Raw genomic sequence first — 20070 nt, 5'->3', positions numbered from 1 at the left:
AGATATCTGAATTACATTTAAAGATATCTCTATTACATTTAAAGATATCTCTAATACTTTAGCGATATACCTTTTAGGTATTAAAAGTTAACTTGGCGTGCCATAATGCCGGCTTAGGCGTAGTACGCCCAGAACGCATTGACTCTGGAAACGCCTCCTCTGAATTCCCTTGCGCCTCAACCCCTCTACAGAAACTTGAATGTCCTGCTGAGTATCTTCCTGATTCTCAACATCCGTGTCAAGCTCCGAACTATGGTGGGCCCAGTAACATCGATATCGATGCTACCAACCGTACATTCCTCGCGCATAATCAGTCTCATCTGAGCCGTCGTCAACATATTCCGTAATATCCTGTAGACGCGAGTTATCGTTACGTTGTCGTGTCCTCATTCTAGACACGGGGAGGGGTGGTGTCGATTTCTTCTCCGAAGCATATATCCTATCGGAAGAACTAGGTTCCGGTGTAGCGTACGCTTCCTCCCTTCTCCATACTCTTGTCTAAGAGTTTGTGTTTCCCGTCGAATGCAAGTGTTTGTTACAGGGGCTCTACTGTCAATGTGTACACCAGCTCCGCGAACGCACTGGTCGTAATCGGTTTCCTGTCGTTTCTTGGCGATCTTGCGTAGGACTCATGGAGTCGTTTCCTCATATCGTCTGCATAATTCGTGCTGGATTGGAAGACGATGGCTCCGGTGTAGTGACCAAATGCCAATTCCACAGTTAATCGCGGTTCCCTGCCATACATTATGTAAAACGGTAAAACTCCGGTCGACTCGTTCTTGGTGGGTTTATATGCGTGTACTAAGGCGGAAACGTGTGCCATCCTGTCCCGCTCCTGACTATGCCCCAGAGATCCTAACATGTTTAGCAATGTCCTATGGAAACGCTCGCACTGTCCATTCCCCATGGGATGACACGGCGTAGTCCTTGATTTGGCTATTCACATCGCCTGGCGCAGGTTCTTCATCAGTTTACTCTGGAAGTTGGCTCACTGGTCTGAGTGTATTCGCTGTGGCATTCGGTAATGGTCAACGAAATGGTGAAGACATGAGTCGGCGGTCGTCTTCGCAGATTCATTCGTTGTCGGTACAGCGACTGCGTAGCGGGCGAAAGGGTCGGTTATGACGAAGATGTGCTGAAAATTACCACTCGCCGGCGTGAGTGTCAAAAAATCCATGCTCACCAACTTCAGTCGCACCAATCGACACCAATAGCACTGGATGATTTGTCGCAGACTTCCTTTTCAAACAGTATTGGCTACTCCCAGTTGTTTTGATCTTATTGTGTAGACTCCTTAATACAAATGAAGTTAAATCCTGGCTACGACTAGTTGAGTCTTCTTCTGTCCTATGGTGTCCCTATACAATGTTCCTCCTTCCACTTTAAGTGAGTCGAACGTCTTGTAACGGTACGGGTTCCAGGCGCTAGGCGACATCTGGTTCCGCTTCGGTCGTGGTCCCCGTCTAACATAATCGATGCACTGTCCCAATACCGGATCTCGTTCCTGTGATGCTCGAATATCCTGTTGTCCCACATCACAGAGGTCCTGTTGTATGTCCAAATCCAATGATGTGGTGACCGCTAAGTGAATACTTTTCATGTGTGGCTGTCCATACATCATCTGCCACATTGCAGACACAGAATCACACGGAATGGCGATGGTCTCCAGCTTTCCTTTCGTGGGCAGTCTGGAAATGATGTTGTCATCTACGTTGGCCTTTCCGGGTCGGTACTTAATGTTAAAATTAAATGCTGATGATGCCACAAGCCATCAATGTCCTGTCGCGTCGAGCTTCGCACTGGTCAGAACATACGTCAGTGGGTTGTTATGGGTCAAAACGACGAAGGTCTGATCATACAAATAATCTTTCATCCTCTCATTCAATGCCCATTTTTACGCTACAATTCCAGCTTGTGCGCGAGGTTTGCTTAGCGATGCTGCTTATCCTCGTGGGGCTGGTACAAAACCGCTCATGGTCCTCTGCCACTAGCGTCGGTGTGGAGCTCGAACGGCCTCGTGTAGTCTGGGTATGCTAGTATAGGCCGCGAAGATGGGGCTGATTTCAAGCGCTAATTTTCTAAAATTGCAAAACGTTTGTGGAATGCCGCCATGGAAACGTTTAATCGGAAGTGGTCCAGACCATCTCTCCGCTTTAATAGCTTTGTATTTGCTAGCGGCTGGGACATCTCTCTTATATGTAAACACGAAACAAACTCACGGTGGCTAGATACCAAAAGAAAACATTATACCCACCATTTTATCCATCAACTCCAAGTTCAAAGGATTTCTTTACAAATGGCCGCCGTCACAAGCCAAATGGTCTAAAATCTTAATGGGGGTAAAGGAAAATCTCTGGTCGTGAAGCAATGAACCTACATCACTAACATATCTAGCTATCGCATCTTATAAATAGGTTTTATATGTAAAAAAAAAACTAGAACACTGACAGGTCAGCAAGGGCCCCGTCGTGTGGCTATACATTATATCCTCCGTACTTACCAACCACAAAATCTGAATGTGTTTTCTTTTAATACTGATTGATATACATGTGCAATGTAAAGGCGTTCGGACTTTCAGAAGAAAATAAAAAGTCACAAAGCAAGCCCTGCCGATCAGGTATCATTATATTAAGTTTAAGTATGATTGGCTCAGGGGAACTGAAGTTATCGCACGGAAACCGCCACTTTAAAAAGTGTTTAAAAATTAAACAAAACAAATTTAGTTTAAAACCAATCAAGACCCGAATGAACGTTTAAGGCATAATAGTTTGAGCATAATCGGACCATACTATGCTATCACACGGTAATGAATTTGTGGGCAGACCGTAAAACCACAATATATGGCCGCACATCTGAAAATATTCGTATTCATATAAGGGTAAAATGCTCCAAAACAGTGATTTTTTGGATGTGTTCTTCCGTTTTTATAAATCTAGTTCACTGTGTCGTGGTCTTGTGACGTCAGCAACAATCGAAAATAGCGGAGCAACGTTGACCTTTACGACGGTATGACGACAATAACAATTAATGTGATGACGTTTGATCGACATCCGAGTTATATATGAAAATGGGAAATTTGAGGCAGGTATATTGTAGTTTCACAGTCGCAAATTATTTCCATTGTCAAATCAAATGCCGTGTTAGATTACAAATACATTAGAATGGTAGTTTCTATCGGTCATGAATATAATTTGCTTTTCGTGCATTTTTCGATATTTTGACAAATGTGTTTTAAAACTGGGCAGGCCTATTATTATGTCATCGTACTTCGCCAAGGGACAACTGTCTCATTCCGGGTTAGTCTAATATCCAGGATGGCTGTCATACTGTTCAATGTTTCAATCTGTATTTTCAATTTCTTTCTCGTTAGCTAATTACTGATTTGTTATCAGTTATTTTTGTTATGCATGAATAGTTATAGGTCCGTTTAGCCTCAACTTGTTCCGGTTTTACTACCAGGGAAGTCTAAAAATAGAAATGAATTATACTTCCGGTTTACTACCAGGGAAGTGTAAAAATAGATATATCCTTGACAACAACGTATGACGTTATACATGCATGGTCCATTGCCGATATTTGGGTGTACCCATCCGAGTACTCTTTGGTAGGAATATATAGTGTGGAGTGAATCTGAAAAAGACAAAAAATCTAAACAAAGCCATAATGATATTTTTAGAAAACAAAATGGCAGCCTCCATAAAACAAAAAGAAGGCTAAAGCCCCCATTTAAAAAAAAAATGGAGGCCTACAAAATAGAGGAAAAAAGGTAAACAACAAAGGTAAACAAACATTTTTTTGCATTAATTTAAAGAAATTCTATTTTTAGAAAACAAAATGACCGAACCGGAAATGTCGATATGACTCCCACTGACGCATTCTTGAAAAAATGTGGGGGTCATATCAACATCATATCTCTGAAGGCTATTTTCCCCTAGTTTTCGCGAAATCCTGTCACAGCGGCCATTTTCAATACTTTTTGCTCAAAACTTACATTCAAATACTGTTGATGTACATAAAGGATAATTTAATTTAAACGTTATTTAAATCTTAATTTTGCGAAAATGACAGTGCTTTATCTCATCAAAACTTCTTGTTTTCAGCATGGACCATCAGTGGTTGGCGATGCGCCGGTTAGTATCTGAATGCACTGGGGATAGAGCAGACACTTCCGTTTAATTTCCGTTTAATTAAATCCTACATATTATGACATCGTGTGACTCGTATATAATTGCAACGGGTACAATTTAGATACCATACATCTGTTTAACTGAAGATATGCAGGAGGATAAAGTCCTCGCCGTTATATCCACCGGGGAAATCGATCTGTTCGCGTAGAAATATCTGCAAAGGGAACTACTTGCTAGTTTTTGCTAGTTGGGTGACACAGTGGAACTAGGATTCACATATACAGTATATATAATTTTGGTGACCAAGGGCTGAGGAACCAGGATATAAATATACTATAAAGGTATAATAATAATAACATACAATATTTTTTTAGCACCCTATATCATTTCAGCATACGAGTTGGCCATATGGCCAGGCAAGACCAACTTGCTTTTTATCATACTAATTATTGACATTTAAAACTGATGTAACTTGACGATACAGTTTTGTGTTATTAAAATCCGTTGTAATAAGATGCATGTTTGGAAATTAAAACTGAGGTGTGTTCTTTATTACATGGTATATTAGCACTTGTGTGACTATTTGTGACTAATTTGAACAAAGATTGTTGATTTACTTTATCTACCCGCCGTCAGCAACCAGTGTCATTTAAAGGGAAAATCACATCGAATGAAAAAAATGTTAGAAATACAATACGGGCGGGAGTCGAACAAGTATCTTTTACGAACAAGTATGTTCGAACTCATACACCTAAACACTGCCGTATTTGGCCTTAATGTGTTAGAATCGTTTTCTGGATATTAAAAAGCACTGCTGATCCTTATTTGCTATTTGAATAACAAAAAACAAAAAAAATACTTTTGAATAACGAATAACGGGAAAACTCGTTTTTCGTTATTCGTTTTTCGTTTTTCGAACTCATACCCCTAAACACTGCCCCATTTGGCCTTGGTGTGTTATAATCGTTAACTGGATATCCAAAATCACTGCGGTACATTATTTGCTATTTGAATAACGAAAAACAAAAAATATTTTTTTGAATAACGAATAACGGGAAAACTCGTTATTCGTTTTTCGTTTTTCGTTTTTCGAACTCATACACCTAAACACTGCCGTATTTGGCCTTGGTGTGTTAGAATCGTTTTCTGGATATTAAATAGCACTGCTGATCCTTATTTGCTATTTGAATAACAAAAAACAAAAAAAATACTTTTGAATAACGAATAACGGGAAAACTCGTTATTCGTTTTTCGTTTTTCGTTTTTCGAACTCATACACCTAAACACTGCCCCATTTGCCCTTGGTGTGTTATAATCGTTAACTGGATATCCAAAATCACTGCGGTACATTATTTGCTATTTGAATAACGAAAAACCAAAAACCCAAAAATAAATGAATAACGAATAACGGGAAAACTCGTTTTTCGTTATTCGTTTTTCGTTTTTCGAACTCATACACCTAAACACTGCCGTATTTGGCATTGGTGTGTTAGAATCGTTTTATGGATATTAAAAAGCACTGCTGATCCTTATTTGATATTTGAATAACGAAAATCAAAAAATCATTTTTGCATAACGAATAACGGGAAATCTCGTTATTCGTTTTTCGTTTTTCGAATAACGAAAAACGAAAAACGAATCCGGTGCTAACTTCCTGTGGCTTGGCACGATTTGCTGTCAGTTTGGTTCAGGTATACTTTAGGGTAGAATTGGTTTGAAAGAATGGATCAGGTATAATTTTTCGCAGAATTTGTTTGGTAGTTTGGAACAGGTGTTTAGAGCAGATATGTTGTAACATAAAGGATATATTAAAACTAGCTTCTACTATTTACTTGAAGAAATCAAACTTATTTTGTTCGCTGTGGGAAAAAAATCTGGGTAATCATGAAAATTAGTTCAACAGTTTTGCAGCTTTAAAAAATGTACTTTATATCGAATTGTTCGATCATGGCTCGTAAAACTGTAATGGGTAACTAGATAAATCTTTCTCGCGTTTAAAGATATGATTAAATTTGTGTATTGTAACAGGATTAAGAGGATAAAAACTGAAATTAGTTGGCTTTTAAAAAATACATAAACGACAACCGAATGTGATTTCTGGCAACTGGAATTGAATTACATCAACTAGAGATAGAAACATTATCTGATGTCACTACCGACCCTCAAAAAAAAACCCATTATATTTTGCCTAAAGAGCTGCGTTCTGGAATAATCTTACTACCTTAAGGTAACGTGCTTCATTAGGTTGAACTTCTCTAAACGTATACGAACTAGAACCAAGGGTACCTTTCCTACCTCTAACTTTGGTGTTGTAATGTTTACCAAAACTCAACAATGTGACTATGTACAATTATATTTAAAAAAAACAACAACACAATTTCAGATTCAATTGTGACTGCTATTAAAACTGTTGTAGAAAAAGTACAAATTGTAAATATTTGTGTATCGAACAAATAGTATTACATTTCTTTGAATAAATATTTTACATAATTGTACTGTACAAATCAGCTGTGGTAACATTGATAACAACGTTTATTATATTGCGCAAATCTCGCTTCAATGACATTAATTTCAAACCTCTTTATTGAAAAAAACCTGGTAAACAAAAACAAAAACTTTTTTGTCAGCAACCCTCGATAAAATAATATTAGTTTCAAACCTTTTTACTCAGTAAACGTTGGTAAAATAATATTAATTTCAAACCCTTTTTTGCAGCAAACGTCGGTTAAATAATATTAATTTCAAACCTTTTTATTCAGCAAACCTCGGTGAAGTGACATGGATTACTTACCCTTCCTTATCAATTAGCAAGCCTTGTTATAAATGATATTGATTACATTTTTTATCCTATAGCTAGCGAAGGTGTCATACCTTGATAAGTCACCTTGATTATAGCAAGGGTAGGTGTTATACCATTGATTACCAATCTCATCTTTATCATACACCAAACTTTGGTGACATCGATTAACAACTACAAAACTAGGCAAAGCACAAACTTGTATGTACTACAGAGCAAACTAACATCTATTTTTTATAACCGGTTATTCTATTTTGGGTTATGTTCAGGGTTTAACACGTATTTCTTATAACCTTTGATTCTATTTTGGGTTATGTTCAGGGTTTAACATTTATTTTTTATAACCTTTGATTCTATTTTGGGTTATATTCAGGGTTTAACAATTCAACAGCGATAATGAAATTCCACTAAAATTAACAGATGATTTGTCTCTCCGGTTTTGTAGTAATAAGATACCACTATACCAATATCATTAAGGGACTTTTCAGATCTTCATGGCCGAGGTTTAAAAACGATCGGTAAGACAATCTAAAGACTAAGTATATGATAATCCAATGCACCTGCTTGTTTGTGATGCAAATAAGACATTGCCTTCTTTAGGAGGCACGGTAGTCAAGTGGTAGGACGCCGGGCCCATGACCGAAGGGTTGAGGGTTCGAGTCACGTCACGGCACTATGTTGTATCTCCGCTTATTCCAGTCTACTCAGCTGTAAATGAGTACGTGGTTGGGCAGTGCTAGAATTGTTGAATGCTAGCTGTGGGCGCCAAAATGGCAGCACCGTCTTTATGCGTCCCAGGGAGTTGAGAAAGGTATTGGCTGGTTGAAAGGCCCTATAACCGCGGATAATAATTTGTGAACTGCTTTGAGAGGACCCACGAACTAGGTTGTGATAACGCGGTATAATAGAACCTCGAATTATTAATTATTATTGATTTACAGGAGCCGGTGACATGGCTGAAATGATGTGTAGTATGACAGTGGGCGGTTGCGGGTCAGCTTTTATGAGTGCTGACTTTACGTCTGTCGAGGGTATAGCAGCTGTGTGTAGGTAAGCTTGCACTTCTTTCCCAGATTATTGATAATGTAACTGCATCTGTCGAATAAACAGTGTTAACACATTTGGGAATAACTGGTAGCTCAAGGTCGACAAACATAAAATGATGATAAGAAGAAAAGCAGTAACCGAGCAGACAGGTATTATTAGAGGTAAACCATACAAGTTAGCGTTTCCTATAGTATCGTATTTTGATATTGTTTTGTTTATGCAGAATTGCTAGACACACGAGTGAAGACTTGGTAACTATGTATGATATCATTGGCTGACCTACGTACTTACACACGTTCACCTCCAACAATATGTATGTATTTAGTGTGCTCTGTTGATAGTATATGTTTGTGAACTGAAGGAATAGTCATCACTCGGCAGTGAGTCTTTGAGACAATCACTGTTTATATTTAAAAGATAAACTCCCTGACCATTCTATTCTGTCTATGACTATCCGTGAATAAGAAAAGATATCCATCTCGTGCCGAGAGGAGCATGTTGTAAGATACTTTACCAAGGCTGCGTCATATGGAAGCAGTGTACGTGTCGGGTTCATGTTGCTGTCCGACTATATATAATGTTACGTCGTTTTTCACTCACCACAGGAGGTGTGTGCGTAGTCATTGACATTGCGATAGTCCAATCGAATACAATGTTACGTTTGAAGATCTGATGGAAACTAAGGAGAAACCAGTGGGTGTTCATCAGGTTCCTACGAACTGCACTGTAATCAATACCTTTTTGTCTATCGCGAATTTTGCAAGGGAATCCAACTACAAATGTTCCTAATGACCTTTGGAAACTAGCTAGGAGGCTGCGTAAAGTTAATGAATATGCGACACGAATTCGACTCTTTAAGGCTGTCTGCACGAATAGTCACGACTTCCGGTAACGCGTGATTTCATGGAAGTCAAATTCACCAACAACAGGAAAATGCCATTAACATCGGTAACATTGCATTAAAGGGCGCAAAGCTATACCACCGTAATTCATGTACAAAACTAGTCTTATCGTTTCTTACTGTTTTTCTAAACCAAATGCTTTCAGGCTTTTTAAATACGAGCAAACGATAAAGCAGTTGAATTTAGATGACCCCAGGGTTACTTCTGATTCAGTTGTTTTGCTCCACATCCCCATAAAACTATGGGCCATCTGGATATGTAGACATGGGCGATTTGTATATAGTTCATGATGCTTAACTACGAGAGCTGTTCATGGAGGGGGTATCGAAAGACTCCTACTATCAACTGGAATGCAAATTTCAATCAAGGTTCTAATGAATTCCATCGAAGAATATTAAAAATGGGCAAAACGAAAGCCTGCTCATTTGGATTCACTTTCATTGTGGGTCAAATTTATCAGGTCCCTCATTTAAAAGGGATAGGTTGCGTCAACTCGAAAATGAAAACAAAACAGAACTGTGTATTATATAATATCAACCTTTTACTTTATACTCAAACAATGTACGTATTAAACGCGTCACAACATTTCCGGACCCACCGGTTCCTTTGTCTAGCCATGACAGTGTGAAAGATTTGTATTGTTTACCTGTACAATACTGTGACGGAATTGTATATTTGTATATGTCGATTGATCCGGGACGTTTCGCCTGTCGACAGTAAAAGTGTATACACTGTATCGAATATGTTACTGGTCTTGTTCTCCTTATACTGTTAGAAGAGATTGAATGTTAATATCTCCTTTGTTCATATACTGTCCAAGATTTAGAGTTTGAATAATGTTTTTGTTGAAATTTCGGGATTTGTTTTCGCATATGTGGGATTGCCTCCGTTTGTTTATGATTAATGTTTATTTTACAATTCGTTTCAGTGTTTTCTCAGTTGTTTTTGTCATTGGAACTTCGGTGTTAGACATTTTCCTTTTTATTTTTTAGTACAACCCGCCCTCGATTTCTCGCGTGCATTGAGAACGTACCCGCGGAGTGTACTGCCGCCGTGAACACTCCGGAGATGGGAATGATGCGCACGCAACTCGACACCTTGTGTGGAGCAGGGTAGGGTGACATGATACGTGTTCTCATATACTTACATCCATGAGTATAGGAATTGGAAAACCAACATAATAAGCATATTGAAACTAGTATTCCATTGGAATAAGGAAAGCCCAACAATGTCGGGGTGTTCAGATGACAGATGGTCGAGGGTAGTTTTTGTTTTAGTTTAAACATATTTTATTGATACAAAAGGATTGGGCACAAGTTATTAAACTTATATGAAGCCCTCTCCAACACATGTTACAAACATGTATATTAACAATTCAAATTCCTGAAAAGTTCAACGCGTTGTCGGGCATAGAGATTACAGTTAAAAAAATAATGGTTTGCACCTTCACAGTAAAAACCGCATTCAAAACGTTGTTCATTAATAATGTTCACTCTGAATAAATCGTGTTTAAGAGAACTTGATTTGTTTCTAAATCTACAGTGTAAGATGTTAGTTTTCCTGTCACCAAAGAGAAAGAGATGTGAAAAATTTGAAACGTGTTTTTTACGAAGAGTACATGTATCTCTAAACGTGCTAAAAGTTCCTAACTGTCTAATGTTAGTATCTAAACGGTTCCAGAGTCTTATAGTAGCTGGGAAGTAGGAGTTGTTTGTTATTTCCAGTCAGTTATTGGGTAGCGTGTAATTTTCGGAGTTTCTTAGAGTGAATCTGGAGTTTTCAGAAATTAAAGGTGGAAGAAGGTCAGAAAGGTATGGTGGGGCTAGTCCATTGTGGATTTTGTAGAACAAATTTAACTTCCGTCTAGATCTGCGGTCAGATAAGGGTTCCCAGCCAGTTTCAGAGTATAAAGATTGTCTGCTTGTATATGTGGGAAGTCCTGTGACTATCCTGGCGGCTTCTAATTGAATTCTTTCTAGTTTATCAGCATCTGCAACACTACATCCATCCCATAGTTCACAACAATACTCTAAAGTTGGTAGAATATATGATTTATATATTTTATCTAAAGTCGTGCGATTTAGAGTATACTTTAGCTTTCTTAGGGTAGGTTGTTGGCACTCCACGCTGAGGAACATATTTCAGCGATTGACATTCCGTTTTCTCTTTGCTATTACACTTTTTGTTTACAAAACATTTACTTTTATTTCTAGGAGGATGCAGTATGCCTGACTTGTTTCAGTGCATATCCATATTACATGAGATCGAAGAAGGTGCTGAAATGTGCAGGTAGATTTCGTTATTTTGAATGATATTAAGCTTTTTTATATATTGTTATATTTACACTGCACAGCACCTAGATGTTTCTACCGGGCCCAATGTATGTTATTTAAGGATTGGTTGTCGCAAGCCAAATGTAGTTTACACGCCAATAAACGTCAAAAATATGACAACCAATCCTTATATTTATATTTCAAACCAACAAAATTAGTTGTGCAATGTTGCGAGTATTGTTAATTGCTGTTTTAAAACTCTTAAACACACCGACTGTGTCAGCGGTAAATTGTTCGGAACAGCCGGGTAGTTTCGCATTCCATAGTCGTTGTCAAGGGCAACCAGGCCGACAAAAAAAAACAACAACAAGAAAGTTCCACAGTAAACACATCAATTTAATAATTGATTTTTTTTTTAATTTAAAAGCATATATGTCAATTACCAATTTGTAAACTAACATGTGACCATTTTAATATATGTTGTGGTCATTTAGCGATTTAACTGTCATACAGTAACATTTTAAGACACAACACAGCGGAACATCACCACTTGGCGGTAATAAGGTCAGTGTATCACTACACTGACCTAATCCCCGTTGTAGTTCATTAGAAAATATGTTACAATGGGACCAGTAGAGTTATCTAGGCACTATGCAGTGTAAATGTAAATATTTCCGTATAACATACATTGGGCTATTGTGACGTCGCTATGCTTATGACGTCATAGCTGTAACGTTGGAGATTGCACTGCTCCACTGTCAACGGGTGGCTGTTCTCTGTATGGATTTACCCTGACGTTGAAACATGTTCAGATTAATATTATGTCCTTATTGCTGCGTGAACTGTAAGTTGATTAACATAAAATGTAAATATAAGTATTGGTTATCATATTTTTGACATGCATTGGTGTGTAACATACATTGGCTTACCTAAATATTTAACATGGTGCGCTAGCGCGCACCATTCAATATGTAGGTGAGCCAATGTATGTCACACACCAATGCATGTCAAACATATGACAACCAATCCTTAAATAAGAGACAGTTTTTTTTATAAGATTGATTGCAGTCATAAGTTATGATGAAATACACTGTTGGGTAACTTAAAGTACCATACGTTCCACATAATGTAACGAGCTACGGTATCCTGAGCTAGAATCGATTGCATGTTCGCAATTAGTCATCTGAACATAACACACAATTAACAGAAATTTCTCTGTTCCTTTATCAAAAATTAACAAACGTTGTACTGTCAACTATATCATCTTTCCAGTATTAAAGAAAGTTTCCTCGCCTGTGACAGAGGCCTTCCTTCCGCGTGCAAAACAGACTCAAATTACCTCGCCGCTGTGGCACCAGCTCGTGCAATGCTCACTAGCCATTGCTAAGGTAAATATGCCAGCCCACGAAAAGTCCTATTCTTAGAATCATTTGTATAACATGACACGGGACAACAACAATGTATGGCAGTCATTTACTTCATTGTAAATATCATTAAAAGCATGGAACAATTTTTATTTACAACCGCAATAACAGAATTACTAGGTTAGACCTGCCAACTGACCACAGTACGTACTACATTGTACGTTATACCAGCTTAACGACAACGACAGTATATACTTGGTTATACCAGTAAAATGATAACGACAGTTAAAACAATATCATACCAGGTAAATGACAACGACAGTCTGTACTAAGATATATCAGTTAAATGGCAACGACAGAATGATCGAAATTATATGTACTAGGTTACAACATTTAAATGACAACGACAGATTTAACAAAGTCATAACAGGTAAATGACAACGACAGAATGTACTTAGATATATCAGTTAAATGACAACGACAGTATGTTCAAGGTTATACCAGTTAAATGACAACAACAGTATATACTAGGTCATACATGTTAAAAAACAACGACAGTTTGAACAATGTCATACCAGGTAAATGACAACGACAGTCTGTACTAAGAAATATCAGTTTAATGACAACGACATTATGATCTAGGCCATACCAGTTAAATGACAACGACATTATGTACTAGGTTATACCAGTTAAATGACAACGACTGTTTAAACAATGTCATACCAGGTAAATGACAACGACATAATGTTATAGGTTATACCAGTTAAATGACAACGACAACATGTTCTAGGTTATACCAGATTAATGATAACGACAGTATGTACTAGGTTACACCAATAAAATTACAATGACAGTATGTTGTAGGTTATACCAGTTAAATGATAATGATAGTATGTACAAGGTTATACCAGTTAATTCTAATTCATTTGAGATGTAACAAGGCATTTAATTAGTAAATAAAAATAATTTGCAACAATAAAACCATGATATACCGTCCGCAAATTTCTCATTTGCATATCAAGTCCGGATGGCGATTGTTAATGACGTCGATCGACCCGACGGATCCTGACACGTCTTGAAATTGGTTGTTTATGACGTCACGAACAATAGTTTGACCCTGAAAGGTCAACGTAATTCCGCCTCACTTTGAACATTTCTGACGTCACCAATCCACAGCAGAAATACCCAGAGTTTGAAGAAAACACCCAAAAATATCTTGAAATCGTCGTTTCTTTTGGTGGTTTTGGTTGATATATTAATTAGAATGGGGATAACCCTACTGTAATTTGAAATTTGCGACGGTATATCGTGATTATACTGGCGACGTAGATAAACTAGGTAATACTAGTTTAATGATAACGACAATATGTACTAGGTTTTACTACTTAAATTACAATTTAGTTTTTCACATCGGTAACTGTAATTATCATAATATAGTACCAAACAGAAAGACGATGAAGCCGTCATTTAGTCTCAATTACATGTAATGGTCTGCGTGGTCTGTAAAATACAGACTTCATTGATGTTTTATTTGAAAATTACAATCTTCTGTCTGAACATTATTCAACATACATATTTTTCTCTTTTACTTTTTCCAGAAGAAAAACCTTACAACCCAAACTATCGAGTAAAAGGTCATCGCATGGCAATGCCAACTGCGCTCATTGTGGACTTTCTCATCACATGTTAACAGCGTGTAATATTTCAATAATTGGTTTCACTTTACGGTGAATAAACATTTTTTGAAAATAGAAACTCTTGCGTTGTTTTTATTCTGTGGAAGGTGAAGAAAAGGTCAAATAAACAAGCAGTATTACTCATCTATGTAGATCTGATGTCTCAGATTGCACGAATGTATTCCGCGTGTTGATATATTTCACGAAGGCTTTCTTAAGTCAAATGAATTCATATGATGGTATTGCTCTTATAACATACCTTTTCTTTTTAAATGCATTTTAGGTTTTTCGAAATACATTGCTCGTCATGACCACGTTTCTATGTTCAGTTTGCTTTCCAAAAACTTGAATCAAACAGCAATGGCGGACAAAACGGCAGCGAGGACAGGATAATGACATCATTTTCATATCGCGTAAAATGGCGCATACTTTTCATAACTCATTTATGTTTCAATTCGTCGATTTGATAAGTCCAAAGCCGGTTACATACATATTCAATGAATCCCGCTATCATGGTAAATATGTATGTAATCGATTTGCGTTTATACCGTCATGAACATTGAAAAAACGCCGATCAGTCCTTATATTTACATTCTAAATTTGTACTTATTATTAAATCTAATACAGATATTCCTTTTATATTTCCGATATTGGAGTTTTTATGTCGGCTGTGCAAACGAGATTCCTGGAACAGCATAACGTCATCAAAATGTTTCAAGCGGTGGTCTCATGTTATTCGAGGCAGAAGGAGAAGCTTCGATATGACGCTGATCCAATTGCGTTCATAGCCCAATGGACGCAATTTCTTAGGATAATGCTCATATAGGAATTTGCAGTGGCAAATATAAACCGTTCAACTAGTTTAAATACTCAGACTAAATATTGCTACACAGTGGATGTCGTAATTTACAGGTCGCAGCCATTCCCATTCTTGCTCAACAGTGTATAAAGGTTTCTTTAAGTTTTCTCACCCAGACATTGTTTCTCTCGTGTCCTCATCCTGATATCTACAATCTCCTCGTACATCTCGGTTATTACAGTTAGGAATAAAATATCCGGGTGGTCTGATGGCGTGACACATGACAACAATGGGGCTTCAGGAATAATGATAAGCTGAGTTCGATAATCGTTATTTGTAGTGGTAGTTACATTAATATTTGATTTTTCACGCCCGTCTTTTTAATTTTAGAATTAATAACATAATTTAATATTCTTGAGAAGCTCTACAAAAATCCATGAGGGAATGTAGATGCCAGTGATGAGACAAAAACAGACATATGCAACAATAACAACAACAACAACAAAAAACAAAAAACAAGCGTTAAATCATTTTTTCAGTAAAAATTACCTGGATCGATCATGACAAGAAAATGTGTAGGGCGGACGGGAGGACAAGAACATGCATTTATAAAGGAAAAGGTTTAACAAATGAAATTTCTAATTATAGACCAATTTCTATTACTTCATGTTTTAGTAAGATTATAGATTTTTTTTTATATAAGTACATGTTTAATTATCTTACTACACATGGAATTATTACTATGCATCAATCTGGATTTATGCCTAAGGACTCTACTATAAATCAACTTCTTTCAGTATATCATACTATCGTACAATGTCTTGACCAGTATAAAGAATTAAGATTTGTTTTTTGTGACATAAGCAAGGCGTTCGATAGAATATGGCATGATGGACTGGTACATAAACTCCAATTATATGGCATCAAAGTGAAATTACTTTGTTGGTTGAGAATTTTTTTTAGATGACAGAAAACAAAGAGTTCTAACTGAGGGATATATATCTACATCCAGGCCTGTAAATGCAGGGGTACCACAGGGCTCGGTTCTCGGTCCACTGGCTTGACATTCGGTGATGATGCTAAATGGAATGACCACATTTATGATATTTACCAAAAAGCCTACAAAAGAATTAATATTTTAAGGATGATGAAACATATAACTAGACAGACAGTCATTAACCACAATGTATACATCATACATTAGACCTATACTAGAATATGCAGATGTTGTTTGGGATAATTGTTCACAAAATCTAAAAATCTTTTAGAGTCAGTCCAGCTAGAGGCTGCGAGAATAATTACAGGACTGCGTAGAGGCACCCCCACAATATCTTGTACAAAGAAGTATGCTGGGTTCCTCTTGAAAGTAGGAGAAAACAACATAAAATGATGCTGATGTACAAGATTATGAATAATGAAACTCCATATTATCTGAAAGATCTCACTGAGTCACATTTTCATGATCCCACACTAGCTAGATATCCCCTTAGATCAGTTAGAACATTTGATCCTCCTCTTTGTCGAACTCTTAACTTTTTTAATAGCTTTTTTTCCATCCATGTTTAATGAAATACATAATATCGCTTCAGACCTTCAAAATATTCGTTCCGCCTATCAGTTCAAAAAGTTGATAACACCTATTCCAAATTCAAACACAAGAACAACTGATGTCTTTAAGTTTTTAGGAAATAGGGAAACTAATATTATTCTCTGTCAGTTGAGAAATGAGGCCAGTAACCTAAATAATGACCGTCAGAAAGATTATTTTACTGAGTCCTCTGCATGTTCTTGTGGTTCTAGATTTGAAACAGCATCTCATTACTTCCATGATTGTATCAAATACAATGAATATCGTATTCTACTTTTTCAGAATATATTCCATGAAACTCACAACCATTTATCATTAGATGTCATGCTAAATGGTTGTGAGAGATGTGATGAAAATGAAAATAAACATATTCTCCTATCTATATCCAATTACATTTTAAGTTCTAGAAGATTCAGGACATTTAACTTCAATTTTGAATGAAATTTTACATTTTATTTATTTACACTTTATTTATTTACATTTTATTTTTTCTCAATGTAATTCTTCTGATTTCCAGAAATGGTACATGAATATTAATATTAATATTTCCTATTTGTCTTCATTGTTTATTTTTAAATATTGTTAGTGAGGGGGGCTGGGGTTCAGAAGACCAGTTATACTATTTTTATTAAAAAATATTGGGAAACAACTACATAAATAAGAATATAAAGCTTTACAACATGTTAATTATATATCTAACCTGTGTTTAATGTGCATAAATTAAACTATTTGGTGGGATTGAATTTCCAAACTCATCAGTGGATGACCTTGTGGGATACAATGGACTTTCTGGCCTGTATCTGTTGGATGCGGTAATTTAATCCCATAGAATGTTTATACATGCAGCTCCATCAACAAATTATTTTTCTTTTCTCTTCATAATATGTTTATACCGGTATATATTTTATATGTCTTTTCAATATCAAAATAAAAGGTTAGAATTTAAACCATTAGATTCGATTATAATAAAATGAGTATTAGTAGTTGTTTCCCCTAATTTGATTATTAATTTGATAATACCAACTTGTTTATATGTGTTTGTATGTGTTCTAATGTCTATGTCTATGCTTGTACCACTCTCTGTTACTATGTTTGGAAAGGGCTTAAATAGGCTATGCCTGCTGCCCAATCCATTTGTCCTTTGACAATAAAATTTATTGAAATTGAATTGAAGAACATCTCGTAGCGAAATCTATATACATCTACTTGGTGTATGTTAATTTCAAAAGTATGTTATTGACAATACATATATAATACAAACATATAAGTTAATATTAAAGAAGATATTATAACAGTATTGACAAAAGAATAAGACAACAGGCTATGCCTATATCAGTCTTCTTCTATTTCCGGTAGCTATGTACAATGCTTAAATATATAAAATGTTGTAATTCGTTTTCCTCTCACACACATGCACACCAACACCCACACCAGCTTATGTCTAATACTCAATATTTAAAGGACAAAACTTGCCTGAAAAATAATAATAATCACAATACATGAATTTCAATTTGGAATTTATCTAGTACGTATAAGTAACGAAACGTTTTGATGATTTAATAAAAGAGTCAACATGTATAAGAACAGTTTTATTTAATTGGTCGGATGCATTACTAATACCATATACTAAACAGTGCAGATTTAAATATCCTAATAGATTATAAATAGTGGTAATATGATGCCTTATATTTGAATACAGAGGACATTGAAAGAAAAAATGTATTAGATCTTCCCTCTGTACACCACATACACAGGAAGCATCATCAATCAGATGGTCTTGTAACTTATCACAGTTAAGATCACTTCTAAAATTTCTTAGCTGACATAAAATTATGTGAAGTTTCCTCGGAACACAGTTAATAAAAGTTTCTGAGACGGATGTATCAAAGTTTTTTTAAGTTTCTTTTTAAAAGATAAAATTGAGATGGAGTCTCGTACAGTGCTATCAAGTGCATTCCATTTTACCATTGTAGAAGGGAAGAAGCTATTAATATAAGTGGTAGTTCTTGTCTGTGGTATATTTAAGAATCTGTTATTTCTGAAGGTATAGTTATTATTTACATTTAGAAATGGTTGAATGATATTATCGAGATAAGTTGGAGTGTAATTATTAAGGATCTGATACATTAATCTTAGTTTATGATTTTGTCTTCGTGTGTGTAATGTTTCAAGTTGTGTTTCAGTATACAGAATGTGATGAGATGTACCTCGCCTGAGGCCGGTAATTAAACGCATAGCTTCTAGTTGAACTGATTCTAAAAGATCTGATTCAGATTTGGTGCAATTATCCCATACAATATCAGAATATTCTAACACAGGTCTTATATAAGAGACATATAATGTTTTTAATGTATTCCTTTCAACTGTAGTTTTTAAAATTCTAAGAATACTTAGTCTAGAGTTCGCTTTAGTGTATGTTCCTGCATTTCGTTTGATGTTTCCTTTCCCTTAGATATGATTTTCTATCAAACGGAGGTAGCTTTTTCAAGGGATGGAAAACAAAAATAAACACGGGCGCATATTCTGTATCTCCACATAGAATAATGACTCTAGTACAGATTTCTACTGTAGAGATGTGCAACCCAGATAGCTTGTCTACATGGGGTATTTTGTTCACGTTAAACCGGACTGGAAGAACTCTTTATTCCTTTGCTGTAGGAGCTGTCTGTTCCAGGAAGGATGTGCGCTGGTGTTTACATGCCGCTTATGTTCTTGTCCTCTTTTACTGATGTTTATTTTCACTTACAACATCTCAATTTCTAATGTTTTAACTTTATGCCGGCGTCTGTTGGGTATCCTACGTTTTTATGCAATCTTGTTAGTTGGATGTGTTTGCCTATATTATTGGCCTTAATACTGTTTAGCGCTTTAAATTCGCGGGGTCAATATTTCGCGGTTTCGTATTCAGTACATATTCGCGGGGGTTAAATTTCGCTGTGCACCCGAATCTCACGTGTCGTGTTAAGTATTTTGAGTGTCATCATTTAAGAGTTAAACCTCGAATTACAGGTAAACCGTTTGAAAACACTGATCCTGTGCGTCGTCATCGGCCAGTGACTTCACTTACTGCATACTTCCCACCTCTCACAATGGAAAAGTGTGGGCAATAAATCACTTGCTACCACAGTCCACTGCACACATAATCCCCTTTCAAGGCCAATCATGATTACATGACCATGAAAGGGGGTGTGCCCAGTGGACTGTGACCACAAATGCTGTAAGAAAGGGGAGATAATCAATCAGTGAGTAACGATGAAGTCAATACAGTAGAGGATAAACTTAGTTGACACATTTAAAATAAGGGGAAAAATGAAAGTTAAAAATGGTAATTTCATGATTGAAAAACACAAACAGATTTCCTTATCACGTGAGAGGATAAGCATTTCCCGGAAAAGTTTATAATCTTAAGGAACTGTTCCTTTATACAAAATTGCACATTCAAATATACCATTCATTGAAAGAACTGGAATTCCTTAGGGATTGATAAACCCTTACAT

The 20070-nt window shown here is 36.4% G+C and overlaps 1 protein-coding gene across 3 annotated transcripts in view; it reads left to right on the top strand.

Annotated features, from left to right (window-relative positions):
- Window positions 1-12534, top strand: part of LOC110451384 — a 47807-nt gene extending 35273 nt beyond the window's left edge. For 2 of the 3 annotated variants that reach the window (XM_021499361.1, XM_021499362.1), the window contains exons 2-5: window positions 7866-7974; window positions 9866-9985; window positions 11088-11162; window positions 12419-12534. In XM_021499361.1, the coding sequence (XP_021355036.1) occupies window positions 7877-7974; window positions 9866-9985; window positions 11088-11162; window positions 12419-12533 (408 nt within the window). In that variant the 5' untranslated portion in view covers window positions 7866-7876 and the 3' untranslated portion in view covers window position 12534. Of the gene's footprint in view, window positions 1-7865; window positions 7975-9865; window positions 9986-11086; window positions 11163-12418 lie in introns of all 3 variants that reach the window. The other variant, XM_021499363.1, reaches the window with a different exon arrangement.
- The last annotated feature ends 7536 nt before the right edge of the window (window positions 12535-20070 follow it).

This window comes from Mizuhopecten yessoensis, unplaced genomic scaffold (genome assembly GCF_002113885.1).
Source record: "Mizuhopecten yessoensis strain PY_sf001 unplaced genomic scaffold, ASM211388v2 scaffold5979, whole genome shotgun sequence".
Classification (NCBI taxonomy): domain Eukaryota; kingdom Metazoa; phylum Mollusca; class Bivalvia; order Pectinida; family Pectinidae; genus Mizuhopecten; species Mizuhopecten yessoensis.
This window is presented reverse-complemented; position numbering and strand designations above follow the sequence as displayed.